The sequence below is a fragment of the Papaver somniferum genome, chromosome 6 (assembly GCF_003573695.1).
Source record: "Papaver somniferum cultivar HN1 chromosome 6, ASM357369v1, whole genome shotgun sequence".
Lineage (NCBI taxonomy): Eukaryota > Viridiplantae > Streptophyta > Magnoliopsida > Ranunculales > Papaveraceae > Papaver > Papaver somniferum.
Genome location: NC_039363.1, coordinates 78216971 through 78236493, shown reverse-complemented (window position 1 = coordinate 78236493; position 19523 = coordinate 78216971). Strand labels below are relative to the sequence as shown.

The 19523-nt window shown below is 41.4% G+C and overlaps 1 protein-coding gene across 1 annotated transcript; it reads right to left on the bottom strand.

Annotated features, from left to right (window-relative positions):
- Window positions 1-748: 748 nt before the first annotated feature.
- On the bottom strand, window positions 749-6325 carry LOC113290961. The gene is made up of 2 exons (XM_026540543.1): window positions 5851-6325; window positions 749-1245 (listed from the first exon to the last, which is right to left on the bottom strand). Exons 1-2 carry the CDS (start codon window positions 6323-6325, stop codon window positions 749-751), a joined length of 972 nt encoding a protein of 323 aa, XP_026396328.1.
- Between the last annotated feature and the right edge of the window lie 13198 nt (window positions 6326-19523).

Sequence of the window (19523 nt, the reverse complement as noted above, 5' to 3'; positions counted from 1 at the left end):
ACTGGTGCCTTGAACCAATGGAAGCGTATTAGGTCTTGCCTAAATTCTATGTCCCGATTATCCTAGGCTAGCCATCGATCGGCTATCCTGGATCAAGTGAGTCTGGTCACTTGCGATGGGAGCGGTCCGCGGAAATGTTCACAGGACTCTCGATTATCAAGAACTCGTGTCTTCATAACCTTTGGTTACTGGTTTCCAACCACCAGAACCCTTAGACTACCTCGGCACTTGCACGCTGCTACTGCCCCGAGTTTGAATATCCCGTCGAGTGTAAGTCACCTCGGCACTTGCACTCTGCCATCGTCCCGAGTTTGAATGACCATTAGTCGCTTAAGTCACTTCTCTTGGTCATCTCTCATGGATGGTAAAGAGTTCGAACGGCATCGTATCATACCTGTGTTTTCACCTCTCATGGGTGATATAGTTTCAAGTGTCGTGTGTTCCACGATCGTTCTTCGGGAGTTACGTTAGGTTTTAGTATCTTATACGCTCCTTCATCTACTTTCGAGACAATAGTGTATGGCCTGCCCCATCTGGATGCCAACTTTCCACCCTTCTTATCTCGCTCGTTCTTGGGTAGTTCCTTCAAGACCAATTGACCTTGATAGAATTCCCTCGGCCGAACCCCCTTGTTATACTCACGTTGTAACCGCCTTTGGTAGTTCTCCATTTTTTGTAGTGTCATTTCTCTTGTTTCATCCAAGTCGTCGAGCTTGGGTAGAATTAGGTCTGCCGATATATTTTGTTTTCATGCTTCAGTTCTTATTGTGGGTATCATTACTTCTGTTGGAAGAATCTCCTTTATTCCATACATGAGCATATAGGGTGAAAGAGCCGTTGCTTCTCTTTGGGCTGTTCTGTAGTCCCACAAGACGTTATGTAGCTCTTCGCACCATTCTCCGTACTTCCCGTCCAACTTCTTTTTCAGATTGTCTGCTATTGTTTTGTTCGTAATTTCGGCTTGCCCATTACTTTGGGGGTAGATGGGTGTAGCCTTACTCTTCCTGATGTTATAAGTGTTGAATAACATATCTATGTTCTTTCCTTGCAACTGATTTTCGTTGTCTGATACGATGGCTGCTGGTATCCCGAAACGACATATGATATGCTCATAAATAAATCTGAACACATCTCTATCCCGAATGTATCTCAATGCCGCTTCTTCAACCCATTTAGTAAAGTATTCAGTTGCTACTATTAAGTATCTTCTCTGCCTCGACCCGACATGCAAAGACCCCACAATGTCTATACCCCATTTAGCAAAGGGTCAGGGACTCACGACTGAGTTCAACATTACTGACGAAGCATGTATCTTTTTTCCAAACATTTGGCATTCATCACATATTTTATCCATTTGTTTCGCATCTTCATTCATGTAGGGACAAAATTATTCCATAGTCTTAGCTCTTGCCGATAAACTCCTTCCCGAGCTATGATTGCCTGCCCCATCATAGTGCAGCTCATTTAGGATAGTATGTCCCTCTTCCTTGCTCAGGCATCTTAGGAGTGGTCCCAAATAAGATCGCATGTACAATATGCCGTCCCAGAGTTGATAGCTCGTTGCCTTGCTTTTGATTTTGTTGATCTGAGGTCGCCCTTGTGGTAATACTCCCGATTCAAGAAATTCATGGATAGGTTTTCTCCAATCTCCTTCTTCATATTTGTATGTTATAGTGGTGACTGCTTGTACTTATACTTCTCCCTCGTCGCGTATTGATGGTTCCAAGACCTCCTGATTCTCACAGCTTCAATAGTCGGGTCTATAGTCATTGATGCGATGTATGCTAAAGCATCGACGTGACGGTTGTCTTTTCTGCAAATATGCCTGAACTTAATGTTAGGAATCTGATCGATGTAGAGTCTTGCCAGCCTCAAATATTTCTAAAGTATAGGGTCTTGAGTTTGGTACTCCCCGGTTATATGTCGTGTGACCAATTGTGAATCGCTGGTGAGCCTTACTTCATCTAATCCCAATTCCACTATCAGTCGCAAGTTATGTATTACTGCTTCATACTCGGTGACATTATTGGTCGCCATCAAATTCCAGTCTGAAACAGTGGACTATCTTTGCTCCCTTCGGCGTTGTGAAGACTAACCCCAATCCTGATCCTTCTTTGTTAGATGATCTGTCGGTGAATACTTCTCATCGTGTCGGGTTGCACATTTCAAGAAGGTTGGAGGGGTCGCCCCTATCTTCTTTCATTCCCGGGATGTTCTCTACTTCTTCCTCCTCACCTAGGGGAAAATCAGCAAGGAACTGATAGAGCACTGCTCGGTCGAATTTTATCAGTTCCGGTGATTTGGGCACTCCACTTGGATATTCGACCCGATCGAGCGGAGCTATCTAGCACCGACTGGATGGAAGACTTGGTTAGTACCCGAATCTTATGCACTTGAAAATATGTTCTTAACTTTTGCATCGTGAATTAGGGCGATGATCAGTGGATCCCCATGCGCTTGACCATTCATTGGCAATGTTAGAGCACTGCTCGGTCGAACTCTCAAGCGTTGTTATCTCAATCTTTTTTGTCAAGTTTAGTTTCCAAAACTATAAGTCTTGATTTCTAGTCTACTTATAGCTAAGTCTCGGATTAGGATAGTAAGTGTAGTTGAGCTTTAGACTCCACGGCGTTCATCGAATGAAAACGAAGAACTACTCAAGGGAACTTGTGGAACTTCATCAACAAAAGGTATTTGGAGACTTGAACTCATCTATCACTCAAAAGTCTATCTACTCTATCTCCAATTTGAGACAAAAAGTCGTATTGCTATATAGACTTTAATTATACACATTTGGTATTTCGAGCCGAGTTTATCTCGCTTATCAATTTCTCGAAATATGTGTTGGTAACCTTTGGCTTTAACCAATTTCATCTTTTATTCTTGACGCAAGTCAAAAGATGATCATGTGAAAATCTCCTTCTAACATCTTACATGATTTGTGTGAGACAGTCATTTGATGTAGACTCGAAATGTTTCGTATTGATCATTCGATCACTTGAAAATTGCTTTGAAGCTAATAGTTTGTGTGAGACAGCTATTGTCGTCTTCCAAAAATGTTTCAATGATTGAAATGAGAGTTTAGAACATGTAACCATGTTTGGATATAAACATAATGTGTATTCAAATTTTTGTAAAGTCCGAAAACGGGAACCATAGTATGCGTACCCGTACGCGTACTAGTTGGTTGATGGAAGTCTGGGAGCTAAGTATGCGTACCCGTACGTGTACCGGCAAAATTACAAGTCCCGTGAATTTCTGTTGGAGTTTGAAAGGTGAAATGGTATGCGTACCCGTACGCGTACTGGCGTAATAAACTCAGTCCGGCTACTTAGGTATGCGTACTCGTTTGCATACTTAAGTAGGTTACATTCTAAAATCGGTTTGTTCATGAACTAATACGTTTATATATTAAGGAATGCAATCTTTTGCAAACCGTGGCTATAATGTTCATGAAATGATTCGAGTGAATCAAAATCGATTTTGCTTCAATTATGTCTTGTATACTTCTACGAGAATATAAACAATTGAACAATTCTCTAACTAGTTTCATTTGAGTCATTTGAACTAGTTATGATAAAGATGAATAAGGTTGATATGAAAGTGCTCACATGGCTAACCTTTGGTTAACTATTGTTTAACCAACTAGGTGTACATGTTTAGGTACGGTTACCTTTATCTAAATGACGATACATTTCATTTGTGTATAACAAGCTAAGTTCGATCTAACGGTTGAAAGATATTAGCTTGAATCTAATCAGGTTTTCATCTAACGGTGAATATTTAATGCTTTGTTACCAAGGTAGCATTGATTGCAAACCCTGATTTGGATACTATAAAGGAGAACTCTAGCAACTGGGAAACCTAATCCCCACACCTCCTGTGTGATACTAGTTGCGACTAGAGTTGATTCTCCTTTAACCTTAGGTTTTTCATGAAACCCTGTAGGTTAACGACTTGAATACTTCATTGGGATTGTGAATCCAGACCCAACTATTTCTCTGTAGTTGCGTGTTCTAATTCTAGTGTTTTCTATCGTGATTGAGTACTATCTTCTTTAAGATTTGCTCGAGATTTATTCTCCAATAGGCAAGATTAAAAATTAGTCACAAACATCTTCGTATCATCATTTGTGATTCCAAAATATCTTGTTTCGTTAATCGATTAAGATTATTATGAGGTGATTGATAGTTCTAGGATGTTCTTCGGGAATATAAGTCCGGTTTATTAATTGGTTCCTGTTCACCTTGATTTATCAAAAGACGGAACAAAACTCGTAGGTATATCTGTGGGAGACGGATTTATCTATTCAATAGACTTTTCTGTGTGATACAGATTTGTTTATCAAGTATTCGACTTTGGGTCGTAGCAACTCTTAGTTGTGGGTGAGATCAGCTAAAGGAATCAAGTGTGCAGAATCCGACGTGGTTCAAGAGGCGTAAGGAGCACAATTGTACCTTGATCAGTGTGAGATTGATTAGGGTTCAACCACATTTCAGTCTGAAGTTAGCTTAGTAGTAGGCTAGTTTCTGTAGCGGCTTAATACAGTATGGTGTTCAAATCTGGACTAGGTCCCGGGGTTTTTCTGCATTTGCGGTTTCCTCGTTAACAAAACTTATGGTGTCTGTGTTATTTCTTTTCTGTATTATATTTTGTTATATAATTGAAATATCACAGGTTGTGCGTTGAATCGATCAATTGGTAAATCCAAAATTTGGTTGTTGATTGAAATTGATTGATCCTTGAACATTGGTCTTTGGTACCGTTCAAGTTATTGAAATTGATTGAGAAATTGAGACACAACTCTTTGATATACTTTTCTTAAGATTGAGTCTGATGTCTAGGTGATTGGACGCTTCATCCACTCCTCCATCGGCAAAGTTTTTGCCATGCTAAAGATCTCGTTTCCAGACTTGTCATGCTTATGAATTCGTGTCATAATCCCTGCACCTAGGTCAAAGTCTTGCGGAGCTGAGTGAGAGATGGTATTGCATAGAAATTTAGTGCCTCGCACGATCCTTACTTGATGTACCAGAGCATCGGGTGTTGATGCTGGCTGTTTAACAAATTGCCTCAGATAGCCATCCCGAATAAGATGCTAGACTATATCTTTGACCTCCCGTCAATTATTGGTTGAGTGTCCTCAGAACTGTGGAAAAATTCGGGATGGTTCTTTGTTTCATCAAACTGTACTCCTTGCGTCTTCGGATATCACTTCTTTTCTCTACCTCTTTGAATATTTACTCTAAAGGTGCATTTAGGAGGGATGTATACCTTAGGTTCATGTCGATGCTTCTTCCCCTTTTTGTACCCATTCTTTCTTTACTGGTCCTTTGCTTTGTGTCCCCGATCTTTTCGAGATATTCTTCGGGACTATCTCAGCTTCCGTGCTTGTTTCCTGTACGCTTATATCATGTGCCCCTTCTTCTATTTCTTCCAAAGTGATGTAATTCTCCTACATTTTCCTCATTTCTTTCAGAGTCTGCGGTTTCTCCGTGTACATCGATCCATATGGGATCCGTCTTCCGAAGGGAATTTTTCAAACCCAAATATTTGTTGATCCACGGGCACTTTTCCGATCTCGGTACATAATTTTATCCACCTATCTGTTGGAGACCTCAAGGGTTCCCTGAATCTTCTGGCCAATGTGAACAATTTATTTACCGTCGGCCTGGCAATGTTGTTGTACATATAGGTTTCGACAAAGTTTCCACTAATGTTCCATAGTTCCCGATAGACTTGTCGGGTAGGGTGTAGAACCAATTTCTCGCTTCACTTTCCAGACTTGCTGGAAAGAATTTACACATGACTACGTTATTGCTCCTCCATTATAAAAGCGACATCGTATACATTTTGACGTGTTCCACAGTGTCCCCAGTGCCACGAAGCTTGAAGGAAAAGTTGGAAAAGTGCATTTTAAGGGAAGCAGAGCTTGTTCCAATTCTCGGGTGAATGGGGTTTTCTCTGCTTCACTGATTACTTTTGCCAACTTGTCGACCTCCCCACCTCCTGCCAGTTTTTTGACCATTTCCTCTAGTTGCTTGAGTTTGGTTTCATTAGCGGTATCGGGTCCCTCCTCTGGTCCGGGAACTTCTTCCTCAGATGAAGAATCTTCGGGTGGGCTGTATCCTCCCCCTCCCCCTTGAGTAATCGGTTCGGGTATTGTTCCCTGTTGTGGTGGTGGTTCGAACATAAGCCCAAATCGGGTCATGGTGCGATCAGTAGACGTCCCATGGCTGCTAGACCCTCTGGATCTCGATCCTCGTCCCCTGGGCCGACGATTTTCCTGCTCAAGTGCTATATTCCTTCTCTGCAGGTGCCTCATGAAGTCGTCTTGTCGCCTTTGGTTGGTTAAGATTGCCAAAAGGGTCGGGTTCGTACTTTTGTGACTAGACGGGTCGTTGAGATGGTTTCCTTGTTCGACGGGTGCTGGTGGTATTGTAGGTGGTTCGCGAGTTGGTCGTTATCGCGTTGGTGGTTCGTGAGTTGGTGGTTCTCGTGTCGGTGGTTCGCGAGTTGGTAGTTCTCGTGTCGGTGGTTCGCGAGTTGGTGGTTCTCGAGGCACATCTTTCTTCCCGAGCCTGAATTGTCGAAGTCTTTCTTCTTCACGGTCGATAGTTGCTTGGTGTTCAGCATGCATTCTGGCATGTCGGCGTTCTTCTTGTGCCAAGATAAGCTCTCCATCGTCCTCAGTATCCGATGCAGTTAGTCCATCTACCATATCCTCGGGCCTTCTTTGACTCCGCTTGATGCGTTCCAGGAGAACATTATCACTATCTTGACCCAAGTTAATTGCTTCACTAACCGGTGGCATGCCTGTGTTGGTGATTCCTTCCTACATGATGATTCCCGCCACTGTTCGATTCCTCAGTATCCTAGCAGTCCCTAAAGTGGTGGCCATCGGGTCAGGTTCACTGGTCGCTACGATAGCAACTACCTACAACACGAAGTAAATACAACTTACTTTGAACTGTTTTCAAAAAGGTTTTTCAGGTTAGTACAGTACAACAGTTTTGTCAGCCTGACAGTTTTTATGCATAAGTAAAATTTTCCCATCTTGTCATGCTGAACTCAGCAAACTAGTTTGTTCTACTACTAGGATACTCTTTGTGAAAAAGGTTATTGTCACGTCACTATCAGTACTTTCCCCATGTATTAATCATTATTTGTCCTAACATTCCTTCCACTAGGTACTATTACTCAGCCGTACGGGTGGTCGGAAAAGTAACTTTGACCAAGTTTTGAGCGTAGTGATTTTCCTCATTGATTATCGACGGAATCACCACTCTTTGAGACACGGGTTATACGTGATTCCCTACCTCTCTATGGTTTCTTCTAGGTTCATCAAGGATAATATTACCTTGGAACCTTTTAGGTTTCCCATTTGACTTTTCAACTTTCTATCCTTTAAACTCACGCATTTGAAAGAAAAACCTTTTATATAGACGCTTTAAGGAAACCAAAAAATTGTTGAACCTAGCAAGTCGACTCATTGATCTTGAGCCGAATTACCGGTATTGACACGATCTGACGAAATAGCTTTCATATAACCCTAAAACCTTATCACGAAAAATAGATGTTCTTTGCCTTTTACTGGACAGTGAGATGGAGTTTCTTATAGCTTCTACCAAATATCATGTATGTTCCTTTGAGATCTTTTTTGAATCCTTCTAACAACTCACATAGTCGGAGAACTTTCAAAAAATCACCACTTTGTGGTTAAAAACGAACTCGTAACCCAAAAACAACTTAATTTTCTAAGCAACTGAGAATAAAAACTACAAATCCGAAGAAAAATCAACATATAGACACAATTTTTAGGACTTAATAGCAAGAGTTCATCTTTGTAGCTTCGACTGCCATCATAGATGACTAGGAGCTTTAGATTTTACTCTTTTAACAACTTTCAACGTATCTTAAAGAGTTACTCGTTCCCCTTAGTCGGCGCCAGAATGTAGATGTAAAAATTCATACAACTACATCCAACAATCAACACGAAATGGAAGAAAACGTAAGAAAGTAAGAGACTCATAAGAACACAAGATATATGTTGTTCGGCATGATTACCTACGTCAACGGGGGTGAAAGGATGATCTTATTACTTCTCTCAAGGTTACAAAGTACAATGCTCTTGATGATATGCTAACTCTCCTCTTACTCACTTACAACTTACTTGCCTTTCTCTCAATACAAGGGTCTATATTTATAGGCTGAAGTGTTTATACGACGAGAATATAGTGTTCGTCGTGTTCTATCTTTCTTGATGTTCTTTATCGGGTGTGTGTCTTTGTTTCCTCCTGAAATATGGTCTTCAATCCTTCTTTCTTTCGAGAGATGAGTCTTCCAATATGATTTGTGCGCTTTAGCCATGCCTTTACCCAATGTTGATGAACCATTGTAGCTTGATCCGATGTTGTAATTCCACCCGATCCGAATATCTTATCTCTTGCTTTGGGGACCACTTTGACTTGACTTTTATGTTCATGCCTGGTGTCTTGTCAGTGCATTTAATGCATTGATTCCCGACCCTTTTCCAGATCTAATTTTGTTCTTTACACATACCTGCTTCTCGTGGGTTTAGGTGAGATATTATATGTTAGGGATGATCCCATGTTTAGCCTCATATATTTTTCGGTGGGCCGTTGCTCAGGATTGTGCCACCTGTACTTATTGGTTATCTTATGTTAGAGCATTGCTCGGTCGAACTCGCATGCGTTGCTATCTCAAGCATGTTTGTCAATGTTAGTGATCAAAACTACAAGTCAAAGTCTCGGACTAGGATAGAAAGTGTAGTTGAGCTCAAGGACTTCATGGAAATTCATCATACAAGAATAAGAACTACTCAAGGAACTGGTGGAACTTCTCGACAAAAAGGTATGTGAAGCCTTGAACTTATCTGTCACTCAAAAGTCTATCTACTCTATCTCCTACTTATTGAGACAAAAAGTCATGTGCTATATATGGACTTAGATTATACACGTTTAGTATTTCGAGCAGAGTATACCTCGCGTATCTGTATTTCTAAATATGTTTTGGTAAGCGTTTCGCTTCGACCATGTTTATCTTTACCTAGTGACGAAAGACATGATACGTTTCAATCACTTTGAAAATTTCTTTGACGAGAAATGGTGTAACAACTATATAACGTCTTCTAAGAATGTTTCAATGGTTGGAATGAGAGTTTAGATTACATAACCAATGATGGACATAAGTATTGTTGTGGAAACACATATGTGCATAAGTCATATCCCTTGAACCAAAGTTTACGAACTTTGTTGATCAAGAGAAACCGGAAGAATGGCTTGTTGCCAAGTCCGCGAACTCAGTCCGCGAAATGCCGAACTGCTCATTCCGAGAAGTTCTGATGGAGTTGACAAACTTGTTGCGTGAGTACCAGTCCGCGAACCGGCGGAAAATCTTTGTCGAGATTTTCTGCTGGAGTTTGTAAACTCTGCCCGGTTGCTTAAGTCCGCGAACCTAGTGTGCGAACTTAAGAAGGTTATATATCTGAGGATGCTTTCTGAACTTAAACTTATAAATACTAAGGAATGTAATTTGCAAACCGTGGCTATAAAGTTCATGAACCGATTCGAGTGAATCAAATCATCTTTGCTTCAATTGTGTCTTGTGTAGTACATAAGATTTCCTTGCAATTGAACAACTCTCTAACTAGTTCATTTGAGTCATTTGAACTAGTTATGGTGAAGAAGAATATGGTTGGTATGAAATGCTCATATGGCTAACCTTTTGGTTAACTATTGTTGAACCAACAATGTACACGTTTGGGTACGGTTAACAAACCTAGAAGCGTGCATTTCATTTGTGTATAACAAGCTAAGTTTTTGGTCTAACGGTTGAGAAATATTAGCTTGAATCTAAATCAGGTTTTCATCTAACGGTGGATATTGTTTTCTTTGTGACCAAGCGAAACCGAAAGACCATATAAGGGGACATCTAGCAACTCTGCAAAACTAATCCCCACATTTCACGTGCGATACTAGTTTGCGTGCTAGAGTCGTTTCTCCTTTAACCTTTGGTTTTATTCTTCTAAAACCAGGTTAACAACTTAAAGACTTCATTGGGATTGTGAAGCCATACCGATACTACTTTTATCGTAGTTGTGTGATCTGATCTTGCATTTTCTATCGCACGAGTACAATCAGGTTGATTGCCTTGAGATTAATATCTCTGATAGGCAAGATATAAAAAGTAGTCACAAACATCTTCGTCTCATTGTTTGTGATTCCGCAACATCTTGTTTCGCTACCATACGATTAAGATTGTTGTGAGGTGATTGATTTATCTAGGCTGTTCTTCGGGAATATAAGACCGGATTATCAATTGGTTCCTATTCACCTTGATTATTATCAAAAGACGGAACAAAAAATTTAGGGTTTTTTTGTGGGAGACAGATTGATCCTTTGATAGACTTGTCTGTGTGAGACAGATTTGTTTATTGTCAAAGCCTGCGATTTTGGGTCGTAGCAACTCTTAGTTGTGGGTGAGGTCAGCTAACAGAATCAAGTGCGCAATATCTTGCTGGGATCAGAGGCGTAGGGAGTACAACTGTACCTTGGATCAGTGGGAGACTGATTGTGGTTCAACTACAGTCCAGTCCGAAGTTAGCTTGGAGTAGGCTAGTGTCTGTAGCGGCTTAATACGGTGTGTGTTCAATCTGGACTAGGTCCCGGGGTTTTTCTGCATTTGCGGTTCCTCGTTAACAAAATTTCTGGTGTCTGTGTTATTTCAGTTTCCGCATTATATTTTTTTATCTTTATAATTGAAATAATACAGGTTGTGCTTTAGATCATCAATTAGAGTAATCCAACCTTTGGTTGTTGATTGTCATTGATTGATCCTTGGATATTGGTCTTTGGTACCATCCAAGTTATTCCTTGTATTTGATTAGTACTCGCAGTTTCTTTGTTAGGAAATCAAATCAAGAGAGAGAGATATAAACTCGTTGATGTACTTTTAATTGATTGAGTCTTGTTGATTCTCTTAAAAGTATATTCAAGTTTGTCCATACAGATTGCTAAGCGAAATATTGGGTGGTGTTGTTAGACCCCCGCTTTTTCATCTGCTACAACTTTAAACCTATTTCATCTGAATTTTCAAGATAACCAACAACTTGGGAAGTTTTCATTTCTTCTTCTTTCCCCGTCCTTTCCTATTGACTCTCTCCCCTGCAACATAAAAAAAATCATTAAAATATAAATTAATTATTACATTAAAATAGTGTATGTGTTTATTTTTTAAAAATCTTAAAGATTAATCAGAAAATTTATTTTTACTGGCGCAATTAGTTATACATTAAAATTTTTTAATAGTGATTAGTGTTCACAATGGCGGAGGGAAAGTTCACTATTCCTAGGGGCAAAATCCACACAGCGAATATTTTTCAATTTTTTCCTTCGTAATTTCCCCCCATAAATGGCTTAATTTACCATAAAACCAAGTTTAGTTACAATGAAGTTCAAATACAAGTGGGGTCTCCCAATATGCTTCCATCATTGAGTGTTCATACATGAGAGGAGATAGGATATAGAGATCTAATTTTTCGGTTTGATTGATTAAATGAAGAAGAGAAACGAAAGGAAATGAATCATTTCTAGCATTATTTTTGGATGAGCTTCTCCCAATTATACGGCTTGGATGAGTATACTCGTTTATCTCGTGACGGCTATAAACAGTTCCTTCTTTATATTAACAAATCATCCCCTCTTTCTTCGATCTTCTGGAACCGGTACAGAAATATGTGCTTTTTTCTACGTTCTTTACCCCTAAAAGTAGATAGATTGCTACACGGACACTCAAGCTAAGTAAATTCTCTTTCCGTCAAGTCGAGTTATCTTCTGCTGGAAGTCTTCATATATGTCTATTGAGTCAGGTCGATCTAGTCCATCTGGCCGTCTTGGTATTGCTAACTTAGTTGGTGACCTTTGATATGCTGGTGGGTCAGTGCTAGGAATTGGTTCTAATCTAAGGTTTGGAAATTCCGTTACTCTTATTGGTGGTACTGGGCCGAGTGATCGGGAAGAATCTGGTCTATCAGGTAGGTCCGCTGGATAAACCATGAGTTAAATTTCAATGTCTTCTTTTTCCCGACATTGTGAGATGAGTTGTAATCTCTTCTTTCATTTCAATTTAAGTTCTCAAGTTCGTGATTTGCTCAACTTGGTACTAACAGAACTTAACAAACTAAAGGTTCTACAACAAACTTAACTTATATATATATATATATATAAATCTGTCTCTAAGAGATAAGCCAATTTGATTTCCCTTTAGATCAAGGATCAAGACTTGGAAACCTGATTGCAATAAACAAAACTAGAAAACGTCACAATCCAAAACACTTACAGTCAGTTAGCTGGGAATCCTGGATCTCTAACCACATCTAAATAACAATCCTGAACTAATCAATTAAGAGAAGTTTTCAAATATCTATCTTGAGAAATCACAAAGTCTAAGACGAATAGAACTTTGTAATTTTTATCTATCTTTCCCGAATGAGATTACGAAAACCTCGATAATGGAAAAAACAAGATTAGGATATACGAACTATCAATGTAAAGATAGTCGGACCTGGCTTTACGAATCCTCCCCAAGTGAAGTCTTTTAGTCGTCGACATAATGATACTTCACATAAGAAACTTAGGTTAATAAAGGAAAACTCAAGCTATCAACTAGGACAAAAGTGTCAGGAACTGAATTTCCCAGTTGAAAGAGCATTTCTATTTATAGATGTTCAAGACGGTGGTTTTTAGCTTAGGGCGAAAACTGTAAAAGTCTGTCAACCTGACCCGGCATCAGAAGTAGTAGACCTTGATATATCTATATTTCGCAAGAAATTTGGAGAATATATCAGAATCTGATGAGTGCCTATGTCTCTCTTCACATTATATTGAAACTCAAGCTCCTAGATGAATTGTTCACTAGTATACAGCCTAATGAGTATTTAAGCTCCTAGCTGCATTACTCACTAATGTCGTTGCCTGCCTAGTGTTTTCCTATGTTATGTTCTCAGCTGAACTCTCAATATTGACATGGCATGACGATTAATATTCACTCGCAACAGAGTAGCATAAATCTCCCGAAGTGTCAATATTGAGACATGCATGAAAACAATCACATAGGCTACATCACCCTCTGACAAAGAGATCAGCGTGTTCACACACCTTTTAATTGAAAGTTAGCGCGATCGAACGCGTTTAAATTCCTTAAAGGAAATCTATACTGTCCATATCAGTCTTAAAAAACGATCAAGGCCACACGATTCGGCCACACAATTTAATAGGCCTAGTTTACTCCCAGCGGAACTAGGCGATCACCAGGATGACCAGTGGAGGGCCCACTAATACCCCAACTGGTCGAACTCCACCTAGCACACTCTAACGTCATCGAACGCTAACCCCAAACATGGGTGATCGCGCTGTTGAAGAAGAGAGCTCAAACGAGCTAAGACCGGCCAAAACGGTCTCAGAAACATCACGACCTTCCAATTTATCTAGCCTAGTTGGACGGCTTGGATCTTCCTTCGAATGATAAAAGAAGTGCTAACGTGTTCACCGTCGACCCAACTCCACAGTTGTCGATCGACTTGCTCATAGCAAGACCAAAGCGCATCAAATCGCCCTCCCAAAGTAGGGTGAACGCGCTTCTTGAAAACCTTAAAAATGCTTTGCGGAAACATACTACTGTCGCAAATCGATCATGACCACCCATCTTCGCCAGCCGAATCGAGTGGATTAGATCTAATTTTAGATGGTCCAGGAGATGTCAGCGTGCTCAGTTTTTGCACATGGCCGAACAACCTGTTCAAATCAGTGGCTGGCGCTTTGATTCGATTATCCAAAAGAGGGTTGGCCGCACGGCTTCTAAACCCTAAATCGAACAAACGGCGTTACGCAACTGTCGCAAATCAATCGCGTTTGTCAATCTTTGCCATCTTGGTCGAATGACTCAGATTGGATTCTAGATGGCCAACAGGGTGGCGTTGTGATCACCGGCCACCCCTCTTCCGTGAAAAACGATCGGCCAAGCCACAACTTTCTCATGTGGCCTCCGAGCGATCACCCAAAAGTGGCCATTCGCGCTACTTCAACATCAGTCATTAACTTCCGCAAATCATCTCAGCCACTCGACTTGGCTAGCCGATTTAAGCGGTCAAAATCTAAACTGGATCGACCGATAGGATTTTAGAATGGCTACCAGTCGCCACTCTCCTATAGGGACTGACCGGCCACTCCTTGGGATGCGTGCGTAGCTCCTACCAACTCTCTGAAAGATAACGGTCACGCTCCTTTTAAGACGCTAAGTTCCCGACTGACTTAGACGAGCTTGGAAACAATAATGCTTTATATACGTCGATTGTAAACGATGTTTTATAAATATTGTTTCTACAAATAATTTTGACCTAAAAGCACCATGTGCTGCTTTTAACGGCAAGTCTCATGAATTGACCCATTTACTCGAGACATCAAACATGTCACAAACTGGGGGATGCTCACTAGGGTATTGGTCTGGCGGTTTACAACGTGCGGCGTGCAACACGCCCATTACAAGAACGTGTCAGGGAAGAACGGACGGTTAACAACAATGAGAGTAGTGGGTGAAAGTGTGACCATTTTTCCTTGTAATGGAAATGTGGTGATCACCACCTTTTACACAACTCCACTTCTCCACTGCTTAATCACCTCCACTTACCACGAGATCATGGGTGCTCGAATATGACTTGTGTAAATAGGAATTCAACCTATTTCGACAAGAAAACAAGTGTTATCAACACAAGTAGACATAAACCATATTCTGATACAGGTCATAAAACATCCACGCCTTCATAATTCAATATTCTGATCTCAAACACCTTCTTTGCTTCCCTCCCTAAGATCAACCCTTCTCCTTCACTTTGTGACCGAATTGAATCTGAAACGGACATTTCTTGGTTTAGGCTAGAGTCTTACATATTGATCTCTCGAATGTAAAAGTACTCCCGTGCAGTGCATTTCTTTAGGGTTTGAATTCGTTTCTCATCAACACACCCAAATTTACCAAAACCAGCAGAATCAGTTTTTACCCCAAAACAACTGGCGACCACAGTGGGAGATTGATCTCTCGGTTGCAAAAAATCATTTCCCCTATCCCATTTTCAATTTCCTAAATTTCTCAATATGGTTGATCTTAGGAATAGTTCAGAAACCCTCAATCCCAATTTTACTTCTCCCAGTACTGACAATACTTCACATGTTAATCCTGAATCCGCTCTTTCATTCAAAACCCTCATCGAGGCTATGGAGTCTCAATATTTATCAACTATTCATGATTTGATGAAAATCCTGAATGTTATTGTCAGGAACCAAGTTACTATTGTCAAGACGCGGGACGGAGTATTTGCGCTTTTGAAATCCCTCACAGATCAACTATCAAAGGAACCAACGCATATTCATTCTGAAGAAAACGCCACCAACAATTCATTTTTGATCAATACTGATGGTAGTAGTCCTTCTTCCAAGATTCATATTTCTTTTCCTAGTGAGGAATATGAAGCCTATGGTCACGTCGAATAGAAAGGCAGCCACCTACCTAACATGTCTGCTCATGAAGATCGAGAGATGTTTCCTCAAACTCAGAAAGAAGACTTGTGGGATTAATCAAATTCTCATCAGAGTCCTCGCAATGAAAAGGTGATTTCATTATGTGCGTCCTTCCTGGAAAATATCAATTCCCATATTGCATCAGAAGCTGCTAAGAGATCCGCTGCTGCTTTACTCAGTCGATCCAAACCGTCCCAGAATGAAGAAACCCGTAAAGATGTTTAGGAAAGAAAACGTCCTTCCAATAAAAGATCCAACCTCCAGACAATTTCTAGTGAGGGTGGAAAGAGAATGCATCTGGGAAACGGCTATCAACAACCCAAACGTGTGGCACTAGCGCAGCAAACAACTCAAACCAGGAAAGTTGCGACTAAGACGCCCTGCACAGCAACAAGAAACTGAAGAGGCTGCTCTAATTTTCCCGTGTACAATTGAATAGGTAATCGAAATCCTAGAAGCGTGGATTCAAGATGGCGTCATCAAGCTACCTCCTACCAGACATCCTCCAACCGAAGAAGAAATGGCAAATCCAAAATATTGCCGTTACCATAGGTTCTTCCATCACCCCACCAACGATTGCAACAAATTGAAGCGCATTTTCAAAGAGAAGGTAGATGTAGGATAACTTCAACTAAGCGTTGAAGGAGTGCACAAAGATCATCTTCCGGTTAGGAGTTGCATAGTTTCTGGGGACTCCGTCCACGAAACCGTACAGACCATGATGGAGCATTCATGCAAGCAACAATAGGAGAGTTTTCACACGCAGGGAATCAGGGAGGAGCTGCTTCACCAAAAATAAAGAAGGAAGAATAAACTCGCATACATGATTTATCAAAGCCTGTCCATGTTTATGGTCGTGGCCGACCAAGGTTCGTGATCGTAGCTGCCCCTCTTTCCTTTCAAGATCCATGGCCGTAACCACCACTCGTCATTGCCAAGGTTTGTTCCTGTATTCATAACCCGTCCATGCCAAGGATCTTGATCGTATCCATCCAAGCTCCAGCCAACTTGTTTTGTACATAGTCATCAACATGGATGCAAGAGGGTGATACCCTCATCATGGTCAATCCATCGACCATACAAGATAGAACCACGTAAATTGGAGGCTGAGGCTCATCATGAAATTCCTTCGCCGTCAGTCAAGGACTTCTTCAACACAAGAGAGACGGTCAATCAAGAAGCATGTAATTTGCAAGGGAAAATCAAACTGAAGGTTGGCCGAATCCTTACCATTATTGTTATCTACCCTATTTCGAATCACCGGAGAGAGCGTTGCATGCGTTGAGATGTTACAATAGAAACGGTATTTTTTCCCATGAGGAGAAAACACGACTTGCGGGCCAGCACTATTTGTGTGTCGTCTTCCCATCTGCCATATCGTATCGCCTCAGAAGAAAATGAAGAACTCAATTTTCAAAATCAATGGTTAAGGGTGCCCTCATTGGAGTTATCTCCAGAAGCCGCTTCAACGCAAGCTCTCTATTGAAGCCGCTTCAACGCTCTCTCCTGAAGACGATTCAACGCTCTCTCCAGAAGAAGCCGCTTCAACGCTCTATCTCCTGAAGCCGCTTCAACGCTCTCTCCAGAAGACGCTGCAATGCATGCTCTCTCCTGAAGCCGCTTCAACGCTCTCTCCAGAAGTCGTTTCAACACACGCTCTCTCCTGAAGCCGCTTCAACGCTCTCGAGAAGAAGCCGTTTCAACGTTCTCTCCTGAAGCCGCTTCAACGCTCTCTCCAGAAGAAGCTGCTTCAATTCTATCTCTCCTGAAGCCGCTTCAATGCTCTCTCCATAAGAAGCCGCTTCAATGCTCTCTCCAGAAGAAGCCGCTTCAACGCTTTCTCCAGAAGCCGCTTCAACGCACGCTCTCTCCAGAAGCCGCTTCAACGCACGCTCTCTCCAGAAGGCGCTTCAACTCTCTCTCCAGAAGGCGCTTCAACTCTCTCTCCAGAAGCCGCTTCAACGCTCTCTCCTGAAGCCGCTTCCACACTCTCTCCAGAATAAGCCGCTTCAACGCACGCTCTCTTCTGAAGCCGCTTCAACGCTCTCTCCAGAAGAAGCCGTTTCAACGCTCTTTCTAGAAGCCGCTTCAACGCACGCTTTTTCCTGAAGCCGCTTCAATGCTCTCTCCAGAAAAAGCCGTTTCAGCGCTCGCTCTCTCCCGAAGCCGCTTCAGCGCTATCTTCAGAGGTCGATGCCGCTTCAACACCTTAGCAACCCACACATACCAACTTCACATCGCCGACAAAATCAGAATCGGTGTTTCTAGATTTCCAATTTTCTATGGAAGGGGTGCATGAGATGCCAAAAGTTTGGATACAGTACAAATCTATCAAACACGACTCTGATCAACAAGTGATGAATCCAAAAGATTGCCGCCTTCATCAATTCGTCAATCACCTTACCAGCAAATGCAATGGAAGTACGTCTTTCAAGAGAAAATAGGCTCAGGATAATTACACCTGGGGACTGCCAGCACGGGATGCCTTCACGTCCCCCAACTAGGTTATTTATGATATAGCATCATCACTATCAAAGCTTTACGAGCCGCAGGAAGTTCTCAACATGAAGCCGTACACTTCATCAAAGACTCCAAAATACGTCGTAGAGATATTTTCACGTATCCGGCCACGCCACCGGATCTAGTACACATCTACACCTCCTTACAAGACCGCATTATATTCCCAAGACGACTCAAAAATATAGCTCTAGTGACCAGACAGAAGTGTAACTGGGGACTTCTCATCGCATCCTATTCCATACAAGAATCCAAGATTCAGAAGATGATTCAAAGGATGTCACTTGGAACGAATTCCTTGAAGACTTGATAGCAGCACGTCGGCAACGGAACGCTTCTCAGCTCATCTACTTCACTCAACGGCTCCGGAAGATCTTGCCCTTACAAGCTTTCCAAGCATGTCATCATCGCAATCGGAAAGGAAAGAATAGGTCTATGAGAAAAAGAGTCAGAATAAATACAATTTCTTTCCAGTCAATGCTCAAGAGTTTAAAGAACATTTCAATTGCAACTCAGCAGTCCATACACTAAGCAACTTAAAGTCAAGGCCTCTTGCAATTGAGCGCAATGGAGTTTGGTAAATTTCGAAACCCACTGGAGAGGTTAGATACTCATTCTTCTGGAGTCAAAACCTTATCACACATTCTGGAATAGATCGGTGGTACTGTTGGATGGCTACATGCGCAAAATAGAAAAGAGCACCTACCTTGAGTTCTCCTGGATCGCCTTTCTGCTGATTATAACTATTGGAGATTGTTTTGTTGCCGTTGACGCTCGCTCTACCGCCGCTAAGAAAGAAAGTCATTCAAACTGCGCAAAATATCCAAGTTTGATCAACCACCCATGGATATTACACTCACAGCTAAGATACGAAGACAAGATGAACTTACCTTGTCGCTGACGATTGACACGCTTATGATCGAGCTGCTGACAGTGATGAAGAGGAGACGGCTGCTGCAGACGAAAGCACAGATCCAGACGAGAAAAAAAGACAGAAGAGGGTCGATACCCCTTTTCATACGAACAGAGTTTCTAGATTTTGAACAGACGAATGATTTTTTCTTTCTCCATGAACCAGAATGGATGACTGAGCGCACCGCACCCATAACCCATAGTTGAGCTAGAAACACGACACTACGAAAGCCACTGGCCGCATGATCCCACTGCTGAAGGTCGATTTGGATTTCCCTGGTAATATCTACCTACTTCGTCTTTTCAATTTTATTTTTCGTCTGTCACCATCTAGTGCACACCCCGCAACAATATCACTGTTACGTGCTAAGCAGGGGACATAATATTGATGGTGGTTTTTAGCTTAGGGCGAAAACTGTAAAAGTCTGTCTACCTGACCCGGCATCAGAAGTAGTAGACCTTGATATATCTATATTTCGCAAGGAATTTGGAGAATATATC